Source organism: Taudactylus pleione, unplaced genomic scaffold (genome assembly GCF_031769625.1).
Source record: "Taudactylus pleione unplaced genomic scaffold, aTauple2 ptg000185l, whole genome shotgun sequence".
In the NCBI taxonomy this organism is placed as follows: Eukaryota; Metazoa; Chordata; class Amphibia; order Anura; family Myobatrachidae; genus Taudactylus; species Taudactylus pleione.
Window position 1 is genome coordinate 2534396 of NW_028284587.1, and position 27921 is coordinate 2562316.

The 27921-nt window shown below is 44.8% G+C and overlaps 2 protein-coding genes across 5 annotated transcripts in view; one reads left to right on the forward strand and one right to left on the reverse strand.

The window, feature by feature from the left end:
• Positions 1–27921, reverse strand: part of KCNJ5 (potassium inwardly rectifying channel subfamily J member 5) — a 165500-nt gene that overhangs the window by 101974 nt on the left and 35605 nt on the right. The window lies entirely within an intron of this gene.
• KCNJ1 (potassium inwardly rectifying channel subfamily J member 1) lies at positions 114–22070 on the forward strand. Its single transcript, XM_088476278.1, has 2 exons — positions 114–146; positions 18461–22070. The coding sequence occupies exon 2, from the start codon at positions 18483–18485 to the stop codon at positions 19608–19610; it is 1128 nt and encodes a 375-aa protein (XP_088332404.1). The 5' UTR covers positions 114–146; positions 18461–18482; the 3' UTR covers positions 19611–22070.

Consider the following 27921-nt stretch of genomic DNA (forward strand, 5'->3'; position numbering starts at 1 on the left):
AGTACAGCCAGTCACATTAAGCACTGGCCGCATATAATCAGGGATACACCTTGCCAACACCTGTATATATAAGGACCTGCCACTATACAACAATAGTTTCACACCTGCAACACAGATGAGAGTAAGAACAAAGACTGGGTAACAAGGTAGGTGAGAGAGAATGCAATCCTTACTAGCACTAAATGCTTAGAGTCACACCTGTCTTATTATAGGTTACACACAGGTGAGAATATATAAATTGAGGCAATACATACTACTAGACAAGCTGAAATTATAGGAAGAGATAAACGAGGGAACGTTTTGTATCAGTATCATATTATACAGCTTTTCCAGCATCCCCATGAGAAAGCCGTGCCAGATTCCATCACACCGATTTAGTGCCCTCCTGTAAATGTTTTATATCATCTACAATTAAATAACAGAAGCAGCCAAATGATGTAACATGTATTACTGATAGATGGTTAGAGAAAGTCCCTATTAGATGATAATGGTTAGCTAGACAGCAAGGAGGAGGTATACAAATAAAATTACATGAGCGCTTACACTGCAACTTTTTTTTATAAGTTTGAAGCATTGTCCAAAAAAAAGTCATCTTATTTTTTTTATTTATTTTTTGTGCATTTGTTTTATAAAGTGTTATCCGGAAAGTTCCATAGGTCGCAGAAATCGCTGGAAAGCAGTAGGTTACGTCGCAAAATAATGGGATTACTGCTCAATACGGCATTAACATTTTGGAGCACGTTTATAAAAAAAACAAGCAAAATGTTCTGTAAAACAAGATAAAGGTGCTAAAAGGAGTGTTGTAATAGAAATGCGCCTATTGTTTCTGGTGTGGTAATTTGTTGGAGATCCATTTCACTCCAGGACTAAACACAAGTGCCAAAGTCTGTCTTTGTCACGTACGCTTGGGGACTGAGACAAATCCTTATAATGTGTCCTGGCTTCTAACAGAGAGTTCAGTGGGGCATATGTATCAAAGCTTGATGCGAGATAAAATTGTGAGATATACATCACCAACCAATCAGCTTCTAACTTACATTTTTTAAATGCCGCCTGCATAAAGTAAGTTAGAATTTTCTCTCACATCAAGCTTTGATACATATGCCTCTATGTGTGTAACCTCTAAGGACGGAATTCAATTGTTTTCGCGGCCCGCATCTCCTGTCTAAAGTGACAGGAGATCGCGGGCCGCTATGCAATTGTCCCAGATTTTCGTGCTGATCGCGCCCAAAGTGGTCGGGTTTAGCCGCGTAAAGCAGCTAAACCTGACCAAAGTGCTGGTCGCGATGGCGAAAAGTGATGTTTTGGGCGCCCAAAAATGTCACGTTTCGCACATTTCAGCTCTCATCCTCCAGGGGCTGCGAGCAGAAATGTAGCGCTGGCAGCTGATCGTGCCCGACAGGAGCAAGAATTGAGTAGCTCCGTCGGGCGCAATGGGGGCAGGAATCAATTGAATTCCACCCTAACAGTCTCATGAGCAGATGTCAGCTCTTGGGACTCACTGGGTCAAACACTGGACAGCCTTAGAGCAACATAAGAATGGAAGAGCCGTGATGCAGGGTCTGAATAGAAATATTTATCAATAACTAGTTAGTGAGAGGGTAAAAAACATTGATTTACTTTGAATATAATATGAAAGGACAACAACCAACTACTATTCTAAATCGGACAAAGTCAAATTCGGTCTCCCATTTCTTCTGTGGCCTGAACTATAGTTCTACCAACTATGCTGATAGCCAAACACACCTGTGGTGAAATGAATCACCCTATGAAAGTCTTTTGCATGAGCTCAACCACAAACATGATTTTACTTAACGTTTTTGGGGGTGAAGGCTGAAATGCACTAAAAGGAACAAAACAATCGTCACTCAAAAATCACAGAGACAATTCACACTGACTGCTGTAAGGGGATAAGAGCAACGCAATAACGCGTCCTGCACTTGTGGATTATTATTAGTTACTGTGCGTCCCAGTGAGTCCATCGCTTTACCCCACAGATCGGTCTATGCAGATCACTTCAGGAAGACGTCCAATGTGCCCTATAACGTTCCAAATACACTGGGTTGACTGACGTTGCTCAGCAGGGAAAGGGGAATATCATATAGGGGTCTATGTACGAAGCCTGTAAAGAGATAAAGTACCAACCAATCAGCTCCTGTTATTTTACAAACTTTCTGTAAAGTGGCAGTTAGGAGCTCATTAGTTGGTACTTTATAGCTTTCCAAGGCTCAGTATATAGACCCTATAGTCTGACTCGCTCTTCATCATAAAATAGTATAGCAAACAATAAGATTTTGGGCTATAAATCATGTCCAGATTTTTATCCCTACTTTTAAACCTCCCACCCCAGCGTTTCCTAATGGTCTATTTCGGGGCAGGCAACCTGCGGCGCTCCAGCTGCTGTGGAACTACACTTCTCAACATGCGCTGCATCAATTGTGCTATTAGGGCATGCTATAACTGTGGCAAAGCATTCTGGGACATGTAGTTCCACAGCAGCTGGAGTGGCACAGGTTGTCTACACCTCTGGTCTTTTTCTAGGATTTTACACCCCAGACTTAGCCCAGAACCACTAATTTGGGCCGTGTACTAATTCGCCCTTGCTATGTATTATACAAGCGCTCAGTACACTGTAGTATGTTACATATTAGTGATACAGAAGTTAAAAGAATCTGTAGCTAACAATACAGGAGGACTGGCCGCGCTTTACAAATTAGGATGAATATTTTCATTTACTTTACAAAACATGGTGTTTTTTTCCCAAGTCCGCCATGTGTACACGGGTGTATTAAATGTCACAGCCAACAGTTTAACCCATTAAGACTCTGCGGCCAACAGCGGATTAACTTGTGCGATATATCCCTTAAGGTGCGTATCCACTACACGAGTGTACGATGACAACATCGTCATCGTTCATCATACTGTGCAGTGGATATTGTGCCCACACTGAACGATATGTCGTTCAGTGCCGGCACTCTCCCTCATCCCCGCGCATGCACAACCTGCCGATAATCGGCAGTATGGCCGCCATGTTCAGTCGATGACAAATGCCGACAACGACCAGCGGGAATGCGCATCGCTGGCATAATTACTGCACGATTAATGAACGATTGAACGATAACATCATCATTTATTTTAATCGTGTAGTGTATATGCGCCATTACTCTTACCTGACGTTTAGGGCACTTTATATCATTTTTTTTTTTGTACAAGGTAAATTGGGGTTGGACCGTAAATAAAAAAATTTAAAAGTCCTTGGGAGCTCTATTTAAGAAGTGATGTTGCCCATAGCAACCAATCAGATTCTACTTCTCATTTGTCTAGCACCTTCTAGAAGAGAATACCTGGAATCTGATAGGTTGCTATAGGCAACATCACTTCTTAATAGAACTCCCATCTTAGTAAATTTACCCCCTTGTGTTCAAAGTGACACGACATGACAAAAACAGAGTGATGCTGTGTGTGAGAATAGGTTTATGAGTTTGTGAATGTGAGTGTGCGCGAGCAGGGCCCTTAACCCTTTTAGTTCTCACCCCACACTTTCCTGGTCTCCTGGGCACCCTACTTATGAGTTACAGTCAGTGATCCCAGCCGTCTGCCCTTCCCAGATACGGGGCCACTGGTTACTCCTAAGTAAGAACTGTGGGCTTGATTCAGACCCGCTCGCGGGTCGATGGTGGGGTGTGGTGCGCGCTGCGCGCAAGCCTCGGAGCGAGAGAGAAATTCTCTGACTCCGGGACTCACTACAAAAGGGGTGGCTGTCGATGCTGATCGACAGCTCGCCCCGTTTTGTAGGCGGGGCGGGGGGGTGGCTACACAAACGGAGGCGTTCCCGAAGGAATGCCTGCCGTTTGTGGGAGGCACCACTGACGTCACCAGTGATGTCAGTGGAGAGCTTCCTGCTCTGTTAGAGCAGGAAGCACTCTGGGGCTTGCGATGGACGAGACCCTACCACAAGGGTCTCGTCGCAAGCCCCAATGGTCGCGACCATCGCGCGGCCGCCCGCAAAAGAGGTGGGTGGTCACCCACAGCTTAGCGAGCGGCCAGGAGGCCGCAAAAAAAATAAAAATGCCCTGATTCAGAGCGAGCCCTCTTAAAGAGCGTCCGGCTCTGAATCAGGCCCTGTGTCTCATATGCTTGTACAATTATTTCTCAGTTTGCTTTTTGCCCCCTGTAAAGTCTGTTGGATCAGTTTTTCTATTTATAGGTCATTTATGTTATTGTTCTTGTACGGCGCTAAGGACACTGTGTGGCTCCCTATAAATAAATGAGAAGAATAATATTTTGAATGGGCTTTGAGAATGTACAGTAAATGGTTTACCTCCAGCTTTCTGTGTATTAGGCCAGATGGAGCGAGGATTTGACCTCTAATCTAGTATGGCAGAGCCTGTAAAGATTTTATACTCCCTGTAACAATGATTATGTAACACCAGTCTGCACAACCAGTGTCACTTTCTAATCTTAGAGATAAACGGCATCAATAAAGATTAACACTTTACACCAAGAGGATTATTTCAGATACAGGTTGAGTCTCCCATATCCAAATATTCCGAAATACGGAATAATTTTGGCATGACTGAGATAATGAAACCTTTGATTTTTGATGGTTCAATGTACACAAACTTTGTCTAAGGCACAAATTATTACAAATATTGTATAAAATTACCTTCAGGCTGTGGGTATAAGATGTATATGAAACATAAATGAATTTCATGTATGTACACAAACTTTGCTTGAGCCACAAAATTATTGAAACTATTGTATACAATGACTGGCAGGCTATGTGTATAAGGTGTATATAGCACATAAATGCATACTGTGTGTATATTGGGGTCCCATTCCCAAAATATCTCATTATGATATGCAAATATTCCAAAATACGGAATATTCCGTTATACAGAATACCCCTGGTCCCGAGCATTTTGGATATGGGAGACTCAACCTGTATTACTCTAATGACAACAAACCAAAGCTGTGAAATCAATTAATGATTTAGATGGACAGTTTTTTTTTTTTTTTTTAATTAGTGGCTTTAAATGTTTACGATATGCTGACAGACTGAGATACCGGTGAGTAAGTGAATTACTTTACAAGCATTAGTTATGAGTAGTAATATTGTGTCAGCTGATATAGCCGCATGATCACTGTCAGTAGAACACCTTCCCTGTATATACTGGCATGGGGAGTGACTGCAACCACTCAGGGCACGTGAGCTCACATGCTTTCCAGCTGCAGATTAATTTCTTCTATTGTCTTGTACACGATTGTGTCAGGAAAACTGCTGTAATAAGTCTAATAACCTCGTGCTACAGTATGCATTCACATCACCCGGCATAAAAGGTTTATTTGCTCTGTCCCTGTATACACCAAAAGCTCTGCTGTGCTTTGTGCATTGGTCAAAAATACATTTCAAGGGTTGAGTGAACCCTTTGCTCGGATAAGTACATTCTTGCATCTCTGTTCCATGCTAAAGCGTAAATGCGATTGCATTAGCGTTAGGGGTGAGCGGGTTCGGATTTCTGAAATCCGAACCCCCCCGAGCCCCCCCGATCCGAGTCCGATCCGAGTCAGGCTCGACTTTTCCCGCCTGACTAGGATCTGAAATCGAGGCAAAACGTCATCATCCCGCCTTCCGAGTCTCGCGGGTTTTGGATCCTATATAAGGTACCCGCGTCGGCGCCATTTTCTCACTGGACAGTGAAGAGGGAGGGTGGGAGTTAGGGCTGTGTAGTGTAGTGTAGTGTAGTGTAGTGCTGCTGTTGTCCACTACTTCAAAGTCCATAGGGGCTGGCTGTGTTGTGCTGTGCTGCTGTTGTTAATAGGGGCTGTGTCCACTACTTCAAAGTCCATAGGGGCTGGCTGGACTGTGTTGTGCAGTCAGTTCTCCATAGGGGCTGTGTCCACTCCAAAGTCCTGTGCAGTGTCCCAGTCCTAAAGGGGTGCTGTAGTGTTGTCCAGGGGGTGCTCTGTCCATCAGGGGTGCTCCCCCCAAGTGCTAAAAAAATAATATATTTTCTGTGTTTGTGAATTGTGTGCGCAGTAGCCGCACGTGCATCAACAAAGTAGTGCCAAGCGTGCGCCTGTGTCATAAGTAAAGGGCCGGCTGGCTTGACTGTTAAAGGGTGCTGTAACCCCCGAAAGTACACTCCAGTCCAAACCAAAAAAAAAATTATTTTCTGTGTTTGTGAATTGTGTGCGCAGTAGCCGCACGTGCATCAACAAAGTAGTGCCAAGCGTGCGCCTGTGTCATAAGTAAAGGGTTGGCTGGCTTGACCGTTAAAGGGTGCTGTAACCCCCAAAGTACACTCCAGTCCAAACCAAAAAAAAAATTATTTTCTGTGTTTGTGAATTGTGTGCGCAGTAGCCACATGTGCATCAACAAAGGAGCAGCGCCAAGCGTGCGCCTGTGTCCCATAAGTAAAGAGCCGGCTGGCTCATTTCTTAAAGGCTGGTGTAACCCACAAAGTGCACTAGTCTCCAGCAAAAATAAAAAAATATTTTCTGTGTTTAGCCGCACGTATATATCAAATCGATATAACATAAATGGAGGAACAAACTTTCTCCGATAAAAATAAAATAGAGAAAGATCAAGAACCACTTAGTGCTGAAGCTGCTGCCACTAGTCATGACATAGACGATAACATGCCATCAACGTCGTCTGCCAAGGCCGATGCCCAATGTCATAGTAGAGGGCACATACAATCCCAAATGACAAAGTTCAGGAAAATGACCTTGAAAAAAACATTTAAATCATCTGAAGAGAAACGTAAACTTGCCAATATGCCATTTACGACACGGAGTGGCAAGGAACGGCTAAGGTCGATCCCTAGTATGTTCATGACTAGTGGTTCAGCTTCACATGACGATGGAAGCCCTCCTCCCACTAAAAAAATCAAAAGAGTTAAGCTGGCAAAAGCACAGCGAAGAACTGTGCTTTCTAAGAAGATATCACAAATCCCCAAGGAGAGTCCAAGTGTGGTGGTGGTTGCGATGCCTGACCTTCCCAGCACTGGACGGGAAGAGGTGGCTCTTTCCACCATTTGCACGCCCCCTGCAAGTGCTGAAAGGAGCACCCACAGTCCACTTGCTGATATGCAAATTGAAGATGTCACTGTTGAAGTACAACAGGATGAGGATACTGGTGTAGCTGGCGCTGAGGAGGAAGTTGGCGAGGAGGATTCTGATGGTGATGTGGTTTGTTTAAATCAGGCTCCGGGGGAGACAGTTGTTGTCCGTGGGATGAAAAAGCCCATCACGGTCATGCCTGGGCAGAAGACCAAACATTCCACCTCTTTGGTCTGGCAATATTTCTATCCAAATCCGGACAACAACTGTCTTGCCATATGTACCATATGTAAAGGTGAAATAAGTAGGGGTAGGGACGTCAACCACCTAGGAACATCCTCCCTTATACGGCACCTGCAGCGCGTTCATAAAAAGTTACTGTCCAGTTCAGAAACTTTGGCTAAGACCATAAGCAGTCCAGGGACACCTAAATCCCGTTGTCCTGTTGTATCCAAGCGCCTGCAAACCACACCGTCAACTCCCTCCTCGTCAATTTCCTCCTTAGTCAGGATCGGAAGTAGTCCTGCAGGCCATGTCACTGGCATAACTGACTCTCCTATCCGGGATTCCTCCGGAGGATCCTGCATTGCTACGCCTACTGCTGCCGTTGCTGCTGTTGCTGCTGCTGGGAGTCGTTCATCATCCCAGAGAGGAAGTAGGAACACCACTACTTTTACTAAACAATTGACGCTCCAACAGTCCTTAGCGAGGAGGATGAAGTACGACAGCAGTCATCCTGAAGCAAAACGTATAACTGAGGCCTTGACTGCTATGTTGGTGTTAGACGTGCGTCCGGTATCCGCCATTAGTGCAGTGGGATTTAGACAATTGATGGAGGTAGTGTGTCCCCGGTTCCAAATCCCGTCTAGATTCCACTTCACTAGGCAGGCGATACCGAGACAGTACAGAAACGTCAGAAAAAGTGTCCTCAGTGTCCTGAAAAATGCCGTTGTACACACTGTCCACTTAACCACGGACATGTGGACAAGTGGAACAGGGCAGACTAAGGACTATATGACTGTGACAGCCCACTGGGTAGATGTATCACCTTACGCAGCAACAGCAGCAGCGTCACCAGTAGCAGCATCTCAGAAACGCCAGCTCGTTACAAGGCAGGCTACGCTGTGTATCACCGGTTTCAGTAAGAGGCACACTGCCGGCAACCTCTTAGAGAAACTGAGGGAAATCATTGCCCAGTGGCTTATCACAAATCCCCAGGAGAGTCTAAGTGGGGTATCTGACAACGCCACCAATATTGTGCGGGCATTACATCTGGGCAAATTCCAGCACATCCCATGTTTTGCTCACACAATAAACTTGGTGGTGCAGAATTTTCTGAAAAGCGACAGGGGCGTGCAGGAGACCCTTTGGGTGGCCCGAAAAATTTCTGGCCACTTTCGCCATTCAGCGACTGCGTGCCGAAGACTGGAGCGCCAGCAAACACTCTTGAACCCGCCCCGCCATCACCTGAAGCAAGAGGTTGTGACGCGGTGGAGCTCAACCCTCTATATGCTTCAGAGGATGGAGGAGCAGCAAAAGGCCATACAAGCCTATACATCCACCTATGACATAGGCAAAGGAGGGGGTATGCACCTGACTCAAGCGCAGTGGAGAATGATTTCAGTGTTGTGCAAGGTTCTCCAGCCCTTCGAACTTGCCACACGTGAAGTCAGTTCAGACACTGCCAGCTTGAGTCAGGTCATTCCCCTCATCAGGCTTTTGCAGAAGCAGCTGGAGAAAGTGAAGGAGGAGCTAAGACGGAGCGATTCCGCTCGGCATGTGGGACTTGTGGATGAAGCCCTTCATTCGCTTTGCCAGGATTCCAGTGTGGTCAATCTGTTGAAATCAGACCACTACATTTTGGCCACCGTGCTCGATCCTAGGTTTAAAGCCTATGTGGTGTCTCTCTTTCCGGCCGACACAAGCCTGCAGAGGTGCAAAGACCTGCTGGTGAACACACTGTCAGCTGAAGCGGAACGTGACACGTCAACAGCTCCTTCTTCATTTTCTCCCGCAACTGGGGCTGCCAGGAAAAAACTTAGGTATCCTAAGCAACCCGCTGGCGGTGATGCAGGGCAGGCAGGACCAAGTTTGGACATCTGGTCCGGACTGAAGGACCTGGGAACAATTTCTGACATGTCTACTGTCACTGCATATGATACTGTCACCATTGACAGAATGGTGGAGGATTACATCGGTGACAGCATCCAAGTAGGCATGTCAGACAGTCCATACCAGTACTGGCAGGAAAAAGAGGCAATTTGGAGGCCCCTGTACAAACTGGCTCTATTTTACCTGAGTTGCCCCCCCTCCAGTGTGTACTCCGAAAGAGTGTTTAGTGCAGCCGGGAACCTTGTCAGCGAAATGCGTAGGAGGTTGCTTCCACAGAATGTGGAGAAGATGATGTTCATCAAAATGAATTATCAGCTCTTCCAGGGAGACCAGCCTCCAGAAGGTACAGAGGGACCTGTGGTGGTGGATTCAAGTGGGGACGAGTTAATACTTTGTGAGGATGAGGATGTACACACTGAAGAGGGTGAGGAATCGGTGGATGAGGAGGATGAGGATGACATCTTGCCTCCGTAGAGCCAGTTTGTGGAGGGACACAATTGCCAGCTTGTTTTGTGGGGGCCCAAACGAACCAATCATTTCAGCCACAGTTGTGTGGCAGACCCTGGCGCTGAAATGTTTGCTTTGTTAAAGTGTGCATGTCCTGTTTATACAACATAAGGGTGGGTGGGAGGGCCCAAGGACAATTCCATCTTGCGCCTCTTTTTTTTCTTTGCATTATGTACAGTTTGGGGCCTAGTTTTTCAAACTGCCATCCTGTCTGCCACTGCAGTGTCACTCCTAGATGGGTCACGTGTTTGTGCCGCCCACTCGTGTCGCTTAGCATAGTCATCCAGCTACCTCGGTGCAACCTTTTGGACATAAAAACACTATTGTGAGGTGTGAGGTGTTCAGAATAGACTGGAAATGAGTGGAAATTAAGGTTATTGAGGTTAATAATAGCATAGGAGCAGATAAACCTACAAATTCTGTGATTTTAGCTGTTTTTATGCTTTCTTTCAAAAAAATACAGATCCAAAACACAAAACCCAGAACCCAAAACACGGAAGGGTGGTTTTGGCAAAACCAATCCAGATCCAAAACATGAAGAAAGATCCAGATCCAAAACCAAAACACAAAACACGAAAAGTGGCCGGTGCACACCCCTAATTAGCGTATACATCTCTAAATCAGGCCCTAAGTGCGCCCCCCGGCAACAACAGGTTTTCTCAATACATTATGGGCCTGATTCAGAGCCGCTCGTTCGCTCTGAGCGATGTTCGCACAACTGCGCATGCGTATGGTTCTCAATGCGTATGCGCAAACCAGTCACTGCGGTCGGAAATCGTGCGCTCGTAAAACAACGAGGGGCTGCTAATTTGATTGACAGAATGTACCGTTTGTGGGTGGTAACTGGGGAAGGTCCATGAAAATGGAGATCCGAACGCAGACGTGCCAAACGGTCAAAACGGCGTTTAATGGGAGTGCATAATTAGTAAATGAGCGTCATCGACCACGTGACTCTGTTGTCTTTTAGCCTGAACTGCTCGCAGTGATTGCGGGAAGTAAATCCTACCACAAACACTGCGAGCAGTTCAGACGCCTTTCGATGTTCCCGATTAATCTAATGAATAACGGAGATTACGTGTGATGCGAACGGCAAAGGGGCGTCTTTACAAAATAGCGAGCAAATTTTTCGGACGCTCGTTCTAACATAGAGGCGTCAACACACCGCAAAGAGCGAGCGCTCACTTTAAATATCCGGCCCCTTTTTAAGAATGAGCGTCCGCAAATAGCGTCCGGGTCTGAATCAGGCCCTATGTCCGATCGCATACAGTATATTTCAAAACATGGCTGAAAAGCTCAGAAAAGGGGATACATTCAGTAAAAGCATTAACTGGGACATGCACAAGACTCAAGAATCTTTTAAGTCACTGCAGGTCAGGCCTCATTAAAGATGGATGCACAACGTGGCAGAATTATTAAAGGACAAAAAGAACTATTTCCAGTGAAAACTGGAGATCTTCACCAGCAATAGGCCTTTTTTTCACCATATACATCAGAAGTTTACTGCCAGCAAAAACTCTGAACACCTACAGCTCCAGAATTTGCAGGTGAAGGTTTCCCAAGCCAATTTAATAAGTATTACGGGCCGGCATTATTTGGTCTGCCACAATACTAGCTCGGACATTGGCCTCTCACGAGGGAGAGAAATTAAAATAATCTAAAATAAAAAGGTTTAATTCTTTGAATAAAGCATCATTTAATGTATAAAGGGCTTGTGAAACATTTAGGGGTCTATTTACTAAGCAGTGTTAAGAGACAGAGTGAAAAGTGATAAGAAAGTGATAAGGTGCCAGCCAATCAGCTGTCATCTCACAGGCTGTGTTTGAAAAATGAATTGGGAGCTGATTGGCTGGCACTTTATCACTTTTCACTCTGTCTCCTAACACTGCTTAGTAAATAGACCCCTTAATCTATGAACACAAGTGCTAAGATTGGCCTGGAAAAGCAGTAAGTTAACCTATGCCGCTCCCAGTCAGAGTTACCGTGCAGCTGAGCATTGCTGAACTGCAAAAAAAGAGAAAGGCATGGCAGAGATGCCTCAGCGATATTGTTTGTATAAATTATAGAGAGAAGTTTAAAAATAAATAAATCAATCAAATACCACTATGAAGTCATAATTTATAGGCCACTATATCTCAGAACTGGATCTCTATTGCTTTTGACCTAAATAAAATTAATCACACACCCTGTTAATTGGAGAACGGTAGTTTACAGAAGCGTTATCAAGTTTATGCTGCATTAAAAGATGGAAATCAATAGATCATTTGCTTTTAAATGTCATTCTTGTGAGAGATCTTAAGATAGGCGATTACAAAACATATTTATTTACTTTGTACAGGAATATAAGCTTTCCACATGCAAGTTTAGTCCTCTGCGCTGCTCCAGAGATGCTCCAGAACTTAAGAAGACTGGCCAGCATACAGGCTGCAAAGTAAGGGGCCTTCATTTAGTGACCCTGTTTTTATCAGCGCTTCTGGCTTTTCAGTATTGTGGAACTACAAAACACAGCTGGAACTTTCAGTTCCAAAAGTAGCTGGAGAACCGTAGGTCAGGCTTGCCTACACTCCCGATTTGGCCGGAAGCCTCACGATTTTCGGGTACCGCTCCCGGCCCCCGGAAAGGCAGGCAAGCCTCCCGGAAGCCGGCATCCCTCCCTACCCTCCGCAGAGTTAACATCAAAACCCCCGCAGCAGGGGGGCCCGGTGACTCGATTCGCGCTGAATCGTGTCATCGTGATCCCGTCCCCTGCTTCACAATGGCAAAAACAAGGGCATAGTGAAGAGGGGGCGGGGCCACAATGACTCGGCTCCACCCCCAAATGTGATGTCATGGCCGGGCACGCCCCCCGCTGTTAGCCGACAATCAGCTCCCTCCCGGAAGGAGGGAACTGATTGCCGGCAAGTATGCCGTAGGTTACACTGATCTAGAGCCAACCACATATTATGTAAATGTAAATGTATCCCATAGTGAAGGCACAAACGTGACAGTGATATCATGATCCCTCCCACTGATACTACCACTATTATCACTGTCGCTACTACTGTATATTCACTCTATTTTATTCATATTTGCAATCTGAGCCAGATCATCCATTAAGCTACCTGGTGTTTCCAGAAGCTGGGCATCTGCTTTCATTCATTGCACAACCAGTGTCGTCACCAGGGGGGGTGGGCCGCACCCGGGTGTCACCCGTTGATGGGTGACACCAAAGTGCCTCCTCGGTGACAGGAGATGGGCGAACTGTAGCATTACGTGCAGCACTCGGCTCCTATCACAGTAAGGCGTTCGTGCTGCAAATAGACTGGTCCCCGGGGGCAGTACGCATCTCCGGCACCCCCAAAGTGATTAATACGGGGGTTCAGGTCACATCACCATGCCCCCTACCCGTGAGGACACGCCCCCTTTTTACTAACACGCGGATTCACCGCAAGCATTACTCACCTGCCTGCACCGGGGAGGGATGCAACTGTACACAACAATTACATGTGCAGAGATTTTTGAGACACAGAAAGGGCTATTGCAGAGGGTCCCAAATGCACAGGTGGTTAGATCAAATTGACTAACTAATTAAATCACCTGTGTTCAAGGCAGTGGCGGATCCAGGGGGGGGCGATTGGAGTGATCGCCCCCCCTAGCGTCCTTGCCTGTCTGCTCAGGCTCTGGGACTCGGGAGTAACTGATCTCTTCACTTTGACAAAGGGGCGTCTGAACCCCGAAACGTCGGAAGTCATGTTTTTGATGTAACTTAATACAAGTTTGTTTCATTGGAATTACACCGAGTGACGCTGCTTGCTTGGGGATAAGTGATATATTTATTTATCTAACTAACTAACTAACTAACACACACACACACACACGCACGCACACACACACACACGCAAACCCCCTCCTACGAACCCTGCGTTTGTACCTGGCCACACAGTGTGGAGGGGTTGGCGTCTGGCTGTGTGTTAGGCACAGTAGGAGTCACCAAAGGGAGGAGTTGGGACCAAAAAGGGGTGGTGTCAGGATAGAAGAGAGGAGGAGTCAGGGTTATTATCATTAAACCGCCCCCCCTAAATGAAAAGTCTAGTTCCGCCACTGGGTCAAGGATGGATATCCTTAAAACCTGGACTGTTTGGGTCCCTTGAGGACAAAGCTTGGTAACCTCTGGGCTACGCAATTGTTTTTGCGCACCCAATCTAAACATTCAATTGATGTGCAGATCCAGCAGGAGTAACCTGGTGCCCATTACTTTCTGTGCACGCCGCGCCCAAATACATCGGGTTTAGATGTGTAAAACAGCTAAATTGAGTCTAAAATATTGAGCGCACTGCCGAAAATGCACTTTGGGCACCCAAAAGCCTGACACTTCGCACTGTTCTCCTCTCCTCCACCTCAGGAGAGTGTGAGCAGAAATAATGGGTGCGGCACTCTCGCCCGATCAGCGCAACAATTGTATAGCTTTGTCAGGCGCCCAAAAAAAACAAATTGAACCTCACCCTGAGAATGTAAAGGTCTCATTTTCCAGTATATTACAGAAGCAATTATGGAGACTCAATTTATTCCTTTATTACACAATGGATTTCCTTGAAATGATTTACAATCTTAATTGAAATTGAAATCCAAGTACAGCTGAATATCAAAGACTGAAAGTAGAATCTTAAATGATTTCTCTTGTGACAAATACAGAATAACAGAGCAGCTTGGGTAACCAGTTGTGCTAAAACCCCACTTATTGCTCCAGGCCTGATATGGAATCCATAGGATAAAATCAGCCATGGATTGCCCATTACCCCTCTCCCCTCAACTTGTCTCTGTGAGCTCAGGCCCTGATTCAGAGCCGGACGCTCTGACAGAGCGCTCGCTCTGAATCATGGCCGGGCTTTTGTTATTTTTAGAGCGGCCACCTGGCCGCTCGCATAGCTGTGGGTGACCACCCACAGCTACAGCGAGCGGCCAGGAAGATGGTCGCGATGGTCAAGAGTCAAGACCATCGCGACCATCAGGCTTGCGACGATACCCTTGTGGTAGGGTCTCGTTGCCGCAAGCCCCAAAGACATTTCGGCTCTAACAGAGCCGGAATCTCTCCCACTGACATCACTCGTGATGTCAGTGGGGCCGCCCCCAAACGGAGGTGTTCACATGGGAACGCCTCCGTTTGGGCAGCCACTTCCCCGGCACGCCCACCGAAAGGGGGCGAGCTGTCACTCAACATCGACAGTAAGCCCCCTTTATTGCGAGACCTGGAGCGACGGTTTGCCCTTCGCTATCCGGGTCTCACGCATGCACACGACGGAGCAGGCTCCATCGTGCGCATGCGCACTGGGCCACCATCGACCCGCTTGTGAGCGCATATCGCTCGCGAGCGGGTCTGAACCAGGCCCTCAGTGACGACTTTTGTGGCCAGATTCAACCAACAGGCAAAACATTAACCTCTCTTTTACCAATATCGATTTAAATAAATGATGGTTCTTGGCGGTCTACAACCTTTACATTTATTTGTTTATTACCTGATGTATATCATATGATGAGATAGAATAGGAAAAAGTTAAATAGCAAGGCCTTAGCTGAGGTGCTAATCGCTGGATCTTGATCAGTGCGGTTATATATATGTTCTTGCACACGTCAGAACTTTCAGATGTCATTGTAGGACCCCATTTATGGTCTTCCATCCTAGACCAACATGACCTGTGCCGCCATCAGATACAGGTGACTTTCTGTGATCTCTTTGCACCCAAGCATGCTGCACAGTTAAAGCTTATTATGTACAGTAGAAAACAAACTGGCTGTGAAAATCACAAGGTGGCAAGTCCTAAACAAGGGTCACCATATCATGTGGAACCGCCACTGATGTGATTATGGAGATAATAAGCATTAAATCATGCAGAAACAGTGAGTTATCCCTGCAGTGTAAGATTTAACACGGGAGCTATTGGAGATATCTCCTGCATTTAGGCAAACTAGCGCTGCAGCCCCTATTATTCTCAATGGAGACTGATCTGGCCAATATACGGAATACATATGTTATACCGCCGGCCGCATGGACGTGGATGGAAATCCCGATCGTCCAAAAGGTAAGTATGATCTAACCTAATCTACCCCCTAACCCTAACCCTCCCTTATGGGTTCCTAACCCTAACCTCCCCTTCCTGTGCCTAACCCTAATCCCCCCTCTAAGTGCCTAAACCTAACCACCCCTTTCTAAAGCCATCTAAACCCAAGTCCCCCAGGGAGGTACCTAACCCTAAGATCCCCCCGGGGGTGCCTAACCCTAACCCTCCCTCCTCCTAGCCTAAAACTAACCTCTGGGGGGGGTGGGGGGAGGTGCCTACCCTAAGTCCCCCCCCGGAACCCTAAACCTAACCCAACCCCCCCCGCGGCTGTCCGCGCTGGGCGCCCGGCATCCCTTCTATCAGGATGCCAGGCTACAGTCTCCCGGCGTAGGTTAATTAACCCTCACCGGGATTCTGTAGTGGAGATGCCGGAGGTCGGCATAGCGACCGCCGGCATCATAAATGCATACCCAATATACCAACTATAGTGTCTAGATTACCTTCGCGGAGAGGACACTGACGTCATCAGCTACTGTCCAATGTCATTCCCTACCAGCCATGTGGACATAGAGAGGGGGATACAATTTTTTGGCGAGCGTAGCGAGCCATTGTGCCCGAAGCGTGATGTGAAGTTTCTTTTTTAAGTGGACTTTACGGGCATGGAACCGCACTTCCGCCCTCACTGCACGTCACTTCCAGGTCCCTAGCGTGAAGGGGAAATAAGCTCTACCAAATACCAACCTAAAATTGGCCCCGACAGCTGACGCCATCTTTAGATGCCCACATTTTGGTTTTAGCCTTGTGAAGGATCATGTGTACAGCTCCCCTATATGACCAATCTCGTTACCACAAGGGGAATTTTCCACGGTAAAATGAAGAGAGAAAGAGTAGTAAGAAATCGTATGCAACATTAACGTGGTTAATAATCTACTTTTTAGTGTTCCAAATAGCTGTAGTTCTTTTCAGTTTATCAGTTTCATCCATCACTTTTATTACAATTTTCATACATTCCCACTGTGCAAGGGAAATGTCACTCTAGTTACAGTACATGCCAAGGCTTACACAACACTCCAACCAAAATAAACCCTCTTCCTACCTGTCGCCAACGTTTTCACTCCAGCATTTAGGGTTTCACCAGAAATAGGGATTGTGTCCAGTCCATACACTGCATATATCTACACTGCACACAAGCGTTAAGCAATAGGTGACATCACAAGGACAGCTGATGACATCACAGAGATCAGCAACACCCAGGGTAGAAGCAGTATGCTATGTGAGAAAGTAATGGCACGGAGGTACAGATATGGATATTGTAGAGAACAGGATGAACATATCAATCAGTCAGATGTTTCTAATCCTTCAGTAGAAAAGCTGTGACATTTTGCTTGATCACTGGAGATATGAAAAATTTCAGATTTTAATTATCTCCTATATATCATACGACACTTATTTAAACTTCTAATTAATTTTTCAGAATTTGGTCAACAAATATTAAACACAAACCTTCACTTTCATAATGAAATGCAGCTTCAAGGACAAAAATTATGAAATACCTCCCAAATTAGCTCCTTAACAGTTTTCCCAATAACTTTTTACTTTGGCATTTGGGATTGAGAGGTATACACGCTCTCATTAGCAAGTTTTTGTTTTGTTTTTTTTGACTGAGTATTCTAACCCTCCCCATCTCCCCACTAACCCTAACTCTCCCTCCCCAATGCCTGCGCCTAACCTCCACAGTGCCTAAACCTAACCCTCCCCGCACCCTAAACCTAACCCTCCCCATTCCCATAGTGCCTAACTCCTAACGCTAACCCTCACCCCGCTAATTATAGTTGGGATTCCAGGCGCTGAGATTCTAACGCCGGCATCCTGAGTGCCAGAATCCCAGCGGTCGGGATATTGACCGTATCCCGGTGAAAAATAGCTTGCTTGGGGTACTTGAGAAGAGATTCCATAAATTCCCTCACACCTATCCTACTCCCAGGTATGGACTACCTGCACTGGTACAGTTTCACGCCTACTCTACTCCCACCTATACTGCTCACAGTGCCTATTCCACGCACACTAGCACACCTCACATCTACCTTACTGCCCTCTTTTCCGCTCAGACTGGTACGCCATAGTGGCTGTTCTACTCCCACTCCAAACTGAGTCACACTCACTCCTCCACTTTCTAGTTTTCCCATTATGGTCTCACAAGGAGGGACATCCAACTATTTGTTTTAATTATACTTATTCTGACTACCTGGTATGTCCCTGTTTAATGTATGCACCGTTTTCCCACTGTCTAGCGCTGTTGGGCACTGTGCAGGATTGCAAATCAATGAATGCTGGCGGTCAAGCTTTTCAGCGCGTTATCTGGTGTCCTGCCAATGTGGACAAGTTAAAATATAATTTAAAGGATTGATCTTAGAACGGATTTCTTGACGGGAATTGAAAACCTGTTTAAGTAATCAATTAAAGAAATTAACAAACTTGTTTTAGGTCTAGTGATAGAACGTTTACACTTTTAAAGAGTTGTCAAAGACACAATTGGGACAGGATGCGGTCACATCCATTAAGGTATGATCTGTGCTGCTTCATTTCAATCTTCCCTGGATAAGCAGGATATTAAGCAGTAATGCTCAAACCTCTTCACCTTCCAACATTAGTCCCAGTTGTTCATATATAGATTGATAACATCACTGAGCATTTAATCTCATGTTGGAAGTTGAAATAAACCTTATATGTTCTTTCACTTTTAGGTGGTTCGGTTTCCAAGTCAGTATGTTATCCTACCTACGGAAGAAGCTCAACATTCCCCTTAAAGAACTCCAACGGCGCCGGGCACGACTGGTCTCCAAGGATGGAAGATGCAACATTGAGTTTGGGAATGTGGAAGAGACATCTAGAATAGCTTTCTTGTCCGATATCTGGACCACTGTCCTGGACTTAAAATGGAGGTACAAAATGACTGTTTTCATTTCAGCTTTTTTGGGGAGCTGGTTTCTCTTTGGCCTGCTGTGGTACGCCGTTGCCTACTTGCATAAGGACCTCCCCGAGTTTAACCCCTCTATTAACCACACCCCATGTGTGGAAAATATTAATGGGCTGACCTCTTCCTTTCTCTTCTCTCTGGAAACCCAAGTGACTATTGGCTATGGGTTCCGCTGTGTTACAGAGCAGTGCGGCACGGCAATATTCCTGCTGATAATTCAGTCCATTCTGGGGGTCATCATTAACTCCTTCATGTGCGGAGCTATCCTAGCAAAGATCTCCAGACCAAAGAAAAGGGGCAAAACCATAACCTTCAGCAAAAATGCAGTCATTAGCAAGAGAGGGGGAAAACTGTGCTTACTTATACGAGTAGCAAACCTACGCAAGAGCTTGCTGATAGGCAGCCATATTTACGGAAAATTGCTGAAGACCACTGTAACACCAGAAGGGGAGACAATTATTTTGGACCAAGTAAACATCGAATTCCTAGTGGACGAAGGAAATGAGAATCTCTTCATCGTGTCTCCACTGACCATCTACCACATCATTAATAAAAACAGTCCCTTCTTTGAGATGTCAGCCGAGACAATGCTTCAGCACGATTTCGAGCTGGTGGTTTTCTTAGATGGCACAGTGGAGGCCACAAGTGCTACTTGCCAAGTCCGTACATCCTACATCCCTGACGAAGTGCTTTGGGGATATCGATTTGCACCGATTGTGTCGAAAACCAACGAGGGCAAATATCGTGTGGACTTCAGTAACTTCAGCAAGACAATCGAGGTGGAAACTCCACATTGTGCCTTTTGTCTCTATAATGAGAGGGATGCTAAAGTCAAGATCAACAGGGGCTACGACAACCCGGCCTTTATTGCCATAAATATTCCTGAGACCATGGAGTCTAACGAGACTAAAATGTAGCCATGCAAATGTGAAATGGAGGTAAAACAGCTTTTAAAATGATGGTAAATAAACTATGAACTCAAATACCATCACTTCTACCTCTATCTATTAATAGGACTTCCAATCATGTCTGGAGGATCTGCTTTGGGACCTTCTTCATGGAAATAGAAGTCTATTTGTCCCCCAATTTTCTGATTCCTTACAGTATTAACATTATCCTGAGTTACCAAACCCCCTTTTGTCCAAAGTTTTCAATCCTCATTTCCATTGCAGATTTCTCAATGCTACTTTTTTCCTGAGACTTTAAATGGTCATTGTATTTCATTAGATCAGTGAGCTTCTAAAAATCTTTCAATATATTGTCCCAATTTAAAGATTTGCCAGTAGCATCCCAAGAAAAAAAATATTAATTTTTCAAAGGGTTCCTCGGAGATCCACAAATGCCACAGAACACCAGCTTGCAGTCTAATTGTATAAGGCATTCACTACCTTACAAGTAACATGTGAAAGTATAGCATATTTTACAGTATTAATGGTACTGTCATTAGCTTCCCAAATAACAGACACAAACGATCTTTAATAATACTGTTAGATTTTAAGTGGCAGCCTTAATGTATGTGGGTGTCATGTCATGAAAAAAAAATCAAAAAGCACCATTCCATAAAAAAATATAAAAGTATAAAAGATTCCAGTTGTCTAATGATGAGATGACATAAATGCTATAGATTTTACTTTAAATCATAATTATTTTAATTGGAACAATCTACTAAACAAACAAGCAAACCACTGGCATGTATATGGGAACACGTTTTGCTCCACCACATGCAAATTTTGACTTGGAGGGGGGGAATTAATAGAAAGATAAGTAAATATTGTGGAGGTGCTTTATAGAATTTGTGAACATTTGTAATGGGGAGATTGCAATATGTTATCTATCTTCATATAACCGGTCTTACGGACCACATAAAAAGACATAAGGTGCGTACAGACTAGACGACTCGCAAAAGATGCAATGTCGCCAATGATTTGCCTTGAACTCCCCCGCCAACTCCCAGACAAACGATATTTTGAATAAAAAGTCCAATCTGACAAACGATCAGACCAATGACCTGAATCTTGTTAAGAAGATCGGCAGATCAGAAGACGCGATGAACGACCCGCCGCACATCGGCATTGTGATCATGAGTGGACGGTCATGATTTGGACATGTTCTAAGTGATTTGTCGTTCCGATGCTTCGAAATCGTGCAAAATATCGTCTCGTGTGTATGCACCTTTAGCGTATTGCTGGGGATAACAAAACCCAGACAATAAATGTAATTTTGACTATAATATACATCAGAGAACATACCGCAGTGCCAAGCCTACTTATGAAACATACTATTTAGGTTTTACTAATACGTTGAAGGCTATCAGCTAAATACGCTTTGAAAATCAAACAAACATAGGAGTTATGTATGAAATTCCTAGAGAAGAGATTTGGAGATAATTTGTGCAGGTAAGCTTTTACCATAGATGTAATAAAGATTAACTACTACAGCATCTAAATGTATAAATAAAATAAATAAATAAAATAGATAAAAGGACACACTTTCTGGAAGAAAGGCCCAGAAATCCCTCTTTTCTAGGTGGGACCAGTAGCATAGTAAGCTACTTGAGCATCTAAAACATCAGATTTCTTGTATTACATAGATGTAATACAGAGGACAGATATTTACAACATGGTCTGTCCAAGCACAACAACCTAGCCCATGATAAAGCAAACAAGGACAGGCACTATATTACATGGAAGGGGGCACATTGAAGAATTTATAATAGAGATGCACTTGATTTATAGCTGTAGAGGGACTGAATATATTTTTATAAAATTATTATTTTTTTGAAAGAACTTTAAAGATTTTAAGTTTTTGTGTTGTTTTGTATGTAGACAGTATACGGTTACATTAGAATTAGACAGACGTAGTCTGTGTAGTCATCATTATCTAGGGTATAATGGTCATTACCGTTTACTGTCTGTTATGGTACCAATTCTATATGTATATGTATATTTTAAACATTCCCATATTTATTGTGGATATGGATTTGCACTGATTTCATAGGCACTGTTTTTTTAGTGTTCTAAGCGAAAACAGAAGTCCGGATTTATTGGAGGCTATTAAGTGCAATTAAGCAGACAGCTTGGATAAAATGAGAATGGACTGCCTGAATCACTTAGCTTCCTGGCCAAGTCACAGACAGCGACGAAACGCATCCGGAACACCTCACCCGCCATATGGGGACGTCACTCCTGAGGTGGTTCCGCTGCCCAAGGAGGAAGACTGTTCAGCCGAAATCACCATCTGGACACACGGACACGAGAGTCAAAGGAAGGGGGGCAATCCCCTGCTTAGAAGCCTTAAAAATTCTCAATCTTGTGTACTGCTGATAACAGCTTTAAAAAGGTCTCTACTATTGTATACCAATAAATACTACAAATATATCTCACAGTTCTGTCAATGCAGTATAGACATAAGTACAGATACACAGAAACCTCTACAATTTTGCTTCTGCTGACATCAGGATATCACATTAATCTCACACTTTTTAATGAATAATTTTGTAATTACTACCCGGCAATAGTTTGTTTTAAGGACAGTCCTGCGGTTATAAGAAGCAACTTACATTCCTTATATAGTGTACATTCTAGGTCCGGCACCGGAAAGGGCACCGGACTATAGAAAGGGCACTTTAGCGAGCACCACAGGCGCGCGGCCAATAACCCCTTTATGTGACAATGAAAAAAGGGGTGTGTCTTAAAGACACGCCCCCTTATCAGCACTCTTGGGGGCGTGCCCAGCACTTACAGACATACTGGGCTGCCCCCAAGCTCTTCCCTTACTGTGAATATTATGCTGTGACTACAGGTACAACGCCGTGACTTCTTAAAAAAAAAAACCTATTAAGAGGGAATCCCCCTGGTATTAGTCCACATTCTTGTTGCTTGGTGGGCTTCATTTGAGTGAGCTGAACCAATACAGTAAAATTCATACACATCAAAGAAACAGGGAGGGTGAACCAGATCAGAGGTACTAAATCTGCCTAGAATCAGCTAAAGCTGGGCATCCACTATACAATTTCCTGTCAGATATCTGTCCAATCTGGCTGGTTGGAATGAAAACCTGGTAATGTATGGGAGCAAATGACAATCGTCCATTTGTTCACAAACACTGGAAAACAGCCAAAAATGGTTGTTCAGACAAATTGGTTAAAAATACACAAATTTAACCAATTTTAAATTTTTTTTTTGTCTGTGTTTAATACCATGTGATCGACTGTCATTTGCTCCAATACATTACCAGGTTTTCATTCCAACCAGCCAGATTGGACAGATATCCGACATAAAATTGTATAGTGGATGCCCAGACTCCACAAACTCCTCTCCTAAAAATCCTATAGGACAGGTGGAAACCACAACCAACATTCTCAATCTTAGGGGCATATTCAATTAGCCGTAATAAGCAGTTTTCGAGCGAAAAGTTTTTGCCGGTGACGTCATTTCGCCAGGTGGAAACTTATCCCTGTATTCAATTCCAAATACATTTCGCCAGTGCGGGAAGTGAGTGCATTGGAATAGGCAAAAAAGATTCGCCTATGAAAACTGTCGAAAAAAAGTGCAGAATTGGGGTTTTGGGGTGGAAACTTGCACCCTTTGGACAGCCCCCCAAAAGGTAAACTGTCAAAAAAAGTTTAAAAAACACTTAACATCCCGAAAATGTACTTTCATTTTGGGGGCGAAAAAAAAAATCTATAGTGATCCCCAATGTCAGTGCATCTTTTGGGGGGTGTCAGGCTGATTTCCCCAAATCTGACAGCACTTTTCGCCAGATCAGAATTCGACCGGTCCCGTTTTCGCTGATTTCTAATTGAATACAGGGATAAGCGGGGACTAGTGCGATACTATTACGCATGCAAAACTAGCGGTGTCGGCGAATAGCCCGGAATTTGAAAAGTACAGTACTTCTTGCGGCTAATTGAATATGCCCCTTAAACGATAAACAAATCAAACACATTAAAGATGCAATACACATAGAAACACCTCATGGTTTAATCGCCTTCATGTTAATTTCAATTCAATTCAATTACTGAGAGGAGTGGAAGTAAAAAAGACATATGGTGCGTACACACGGGACGATCGTCAGCGATAACGACATCTCTGAACGATCTCCCTTTAAAAATCCTGCTGTGCTGGATGAACGCCATCGTTCACCCACACACCAAAACAACATCAATGATCGTGGACTCCTATGGAGAGATAACGATATCATCCAAGCGGGAACGCGCATCGCTGGTCGTGGCTAAGTTGGTTGGTACTTAAAAATGAACGATAAAACGATGAACGATATCGTTAATTTTTATTGTACCTTGCGTGTACGCACCATTAGTCTGGCTCTCTTATGATGAAATAAAAAAATTCTAATAACTTTGGATTGTTAATGTTAGAATGCTTTAAAACATGGTTGATCAAGGTTTCTAATACAGGATACGTTTAGTATCCCGGCACAGGGGAATACCAGCGCCGGAATCCCGATACCTGTCAGAATCCTGGCGCATGGCATCCCGAAGGTTAGTAGTGGGGTTGGGGGGAGGGGAGGGTTAGGATTAGCGTGTGGGGAAGGGGAGGAGGTTAAGATCAGGCACCACGGAGGGTTAGGGTGGGGAGAGGGGGAGGGTTAGGATACCTACCGTCCAGTGTCGGTATCCTAACCCGCATTGGGATTTTGACCGACAGGATACCAAGGGCCGGCATCCCGTACCCATCCCTTCTAATACGTAGCAGTGTGTCACAGTATTAATATAGTAAGCAGGCTTCAATTTTTTTTTTCATTAAAACATTAAAGCACAAAAAAACAAAACAAAACAAAAAACGGTATATATATATATATATATATAAAAAAAAGAACATATTAAAAAATTAAATCAAATAGGTTTTTTATTGTGGGTTTTTATTTTCCAACCCTGTTTTTTTCTTTATGTACAATGACCCTAATTCAACTTTAACGGTCAAAAGCCAAACAAGTTACCGCTGCTAATCATTACCATTAAGCCCAATGTTGCTATGAATCCATAAGATGGCTCCTAAGCAAAAGCCCACACGTAATGCTCTGCTGTAAGGCTTTGTGTAAGTGACCTTGTAAAAGTAAACTGCTGCGCATGTGCAGGACGGTGTGTTATTTCCCAACCACCTCCATACTGGGCATTGCTGGAGCCGATATGCATGCACAGTGAAAAGGTTTTCCCTGCTGTGTTCACCATACTGCACAAGGGAGCAGTACTGTGCGTCTCAAGGGGACTTCATATGGCACCGCAAAGGTAAGTAAGCAAAGCTCTATCCTGAGATGGCATTAGGTTTAATTGGGAGATGTACCAAATCGCGATAGCGATGCTTAGCACATCCCCCCTGACTTTGCGTACATACCGCGCCTAATTACCACAGTATGTACAAAGGATTTTGCAAAGGACAACTCTCTCGATAAGAGCTGTCCTTTACAATGCTGCCGGGCAGAGGGACTTCCGGCTGCGGGGGCTCATGGGAGGCCAGGAGCGTCGCGTTAAGAAGCCCATAGGCTTCTATTGGGTAACGCCACCTGAAGGTGGCGTTACCTAGCGACAAAAAGCCATTCTGCTGCTTACTACATATACGGGGAATGCAGTAAAACCCCCGAAAACTTCATTTTCGGGGATTTTACTGCATTTTCGCCATTAGTACATCTATCCCAAACTGTGATAAGCCTCGCTTATTGCAGTTTGATAAATTGGATACAAACCGCAGTCCCCATAACATACTATCAACTCTGCTAAGGACTGCATGAGAATCATTGACTTCTCTGTGGTTTCCATGGTTATACATTGCAAGAAGTGACGTTAATCCCTTTTTCCATCTATGGGCCATATCCAATTAGCCCCGAACACTGTTTGGGCGCTAATTGATCCCCGTGATCGGCGAAAAATCCCCCGGGCGAAATAATAGGATAGTTCGCCGTTAACACATAGGAGCCGCGATAAGCTCACGGACCTATGTGTTCTCGCCCTTTTTTGGGCGAAAAAACATCACTTATCGTGGATTATTTTTCAGGGCACATCAGGTCCCGAAAAAAAAACCCTAAGTGCCGTTGTCAGGCCGTCTTTGGGGCTAATTGGATAGCCACAAGCGAGCTAATTAGCCGCGGTAATTTACTGCGGCTAATTGGATATGGCCCTATCTTACAGAAAAAAAAAATATATAAAAAGTCATTAGAATAGCAGTTTAAAAATAAATTTATATGCAAATTTAGATTTTATTTAAAAATAAATAAAACGTGTTTGCACCCCTTGCATTGCAACATGGTTGTCAAGGCGCAAAGTTAAGCGGGCCATACATCTAGTCCCCCGAAGCTGATCAGTCGATTGTGGGACTCCAATGGCCAGCGATTTTTCGGTGCATCAGCAAACACAGATTCCGATAATTTCTGGGTCGGAATTGGCGAATCGGGGTTCTCTCAATGAAGTTTATTTACCATTATTTTATAGAGACCACTAGAATAGTTCCTTTCAGAAATTGCATAAGCCTTTTAATTTGACCTTTTAGAAATTAGATTAAAAAAATGTCATTGCAGAAGACAAACAATGGTGGATTTTAAAAACAATTCAGTGGTGCGATGGGACGGACCTATAGTAAACGTCCAATAGGCAAGAAGCTTTCTCTTGGTCAGCGGGGGTCACACCCCCTCCCTATCTAGACTTCTCTGGCTAATAAATACTATTAATCAGCAGGACATCTGGGAATCTGGGATGCTGAAATACATCATTGCATCATAGGCTCGCTAGAACATCTTCACTTAGAGCACATTGGGGGTGATTCAACGGTTTTAGCGTGCCTGAGCCTTTTTGCACGTCACGCCCAAATAGCCCGGGTATAGCCGCGTAAAGTGGCTAAACCCGTCCAAAGTCCTGGTTACAACTTTTCAATGATTTCTAACTTGTCAACTCAGGAGGGTGAGAGCAGAAATCGGTGCGTCTGTGGCATTCGCGCCCAATCGGAGCAATAAATGAATTGCTCCGTCTGGCACCCATTTAATTTCACCCCCATAGGGGCATATTTATTCATTATTGGGTCCTAGACAGATAATTTCTTATCACCGCTATTGGTGGCAATAAGAAATTGATTGCCCAGATGTATTAATAATTCCCCATAGGGACCGGGGCTCTGAAAGGAGGCTGTCCCTGCGGTGTGTAAGAAGTGAAGGGATCGCTAATTTACACTTTGGGAGCCGAAGGCATTAGAGGTCTGCTGACCACACACGCGCGAGTGGAGAGTGCTGGGGAGGGATCTTACAGGTCAACATCCGGCACTTTTTGCGAAGTGTAGCTCATAGGCTACAAAGGGCACGCGCCAATAAGATATTATGGGGTTTATGTACTAAGCAGTGATAAGAGACAGAGTGAAAAGTGATAAGAAAGTGATAAGGTGCCAACCAATCAGCTCCCAACTGTCATCTCACAGGCTGTGTTTGAAAAATGACAGTTGGGAGCTGATTGGCTGGCACCTTATCACTTTCTTATCACTTTTCACTATGTCTCCTAACACTGCTTAGTACGTAGACCCCTATGTATTGCGGGCATGCATTATTATTCACATCCAAGGACAGGGGTTCTGATAGGAGACCGTCCCTGTGATGTGTAAAAGTAATGTGATCTCCTTACCCCTGGGTTCGGGACTCGGCCACACTACAGAGCATGCACATGTTCTAGCAGGCATTGTGTAAATGTTGTGAAGTTTTGCCCATAGGCTAAAATGGCTAACGCAACGTGAGGATGGCGTTTGCTACCGGGGCTAAGTTTCAGAAGCAATCTCGGCTGTTTTTGCCATTGAAAACTGGGGATGGCAGCAGATAGCCCTTATATCCCACTGCATACCTCTGGGTGCACCCCATGCAGGGGTGTATTTATAATGGGTGCAGGGTGTGCTGTGCACATGGGCCCCTGGGTCCAGGTGGGGCCCGCACAGCACACCCTTCACCCATAAAACTTACCTCTCCGGAGTCCCACGTCGGTGACGGTGTCTGCGCTGTAAAAACGTCTGGAAAATGCCCGTTTGCTGCGGCCATTTTCCCGGTGACCTGCGCATGAGAGAGAGTCTGGGCACTAGAGTGTGCCCAGAGTCTATAATAGCGGTGCTGGTCGCGCACTGCTTAGTGCGCTGCTGGATGAAGAGGAGGGGGCCTGTAACAGAGACTGCACGTGGGCCCCCTCCTCTCTAGAAACACCCCCGACCCCTTGCATACATCTAGGTGGTACGTAATATTTGCAGTTGT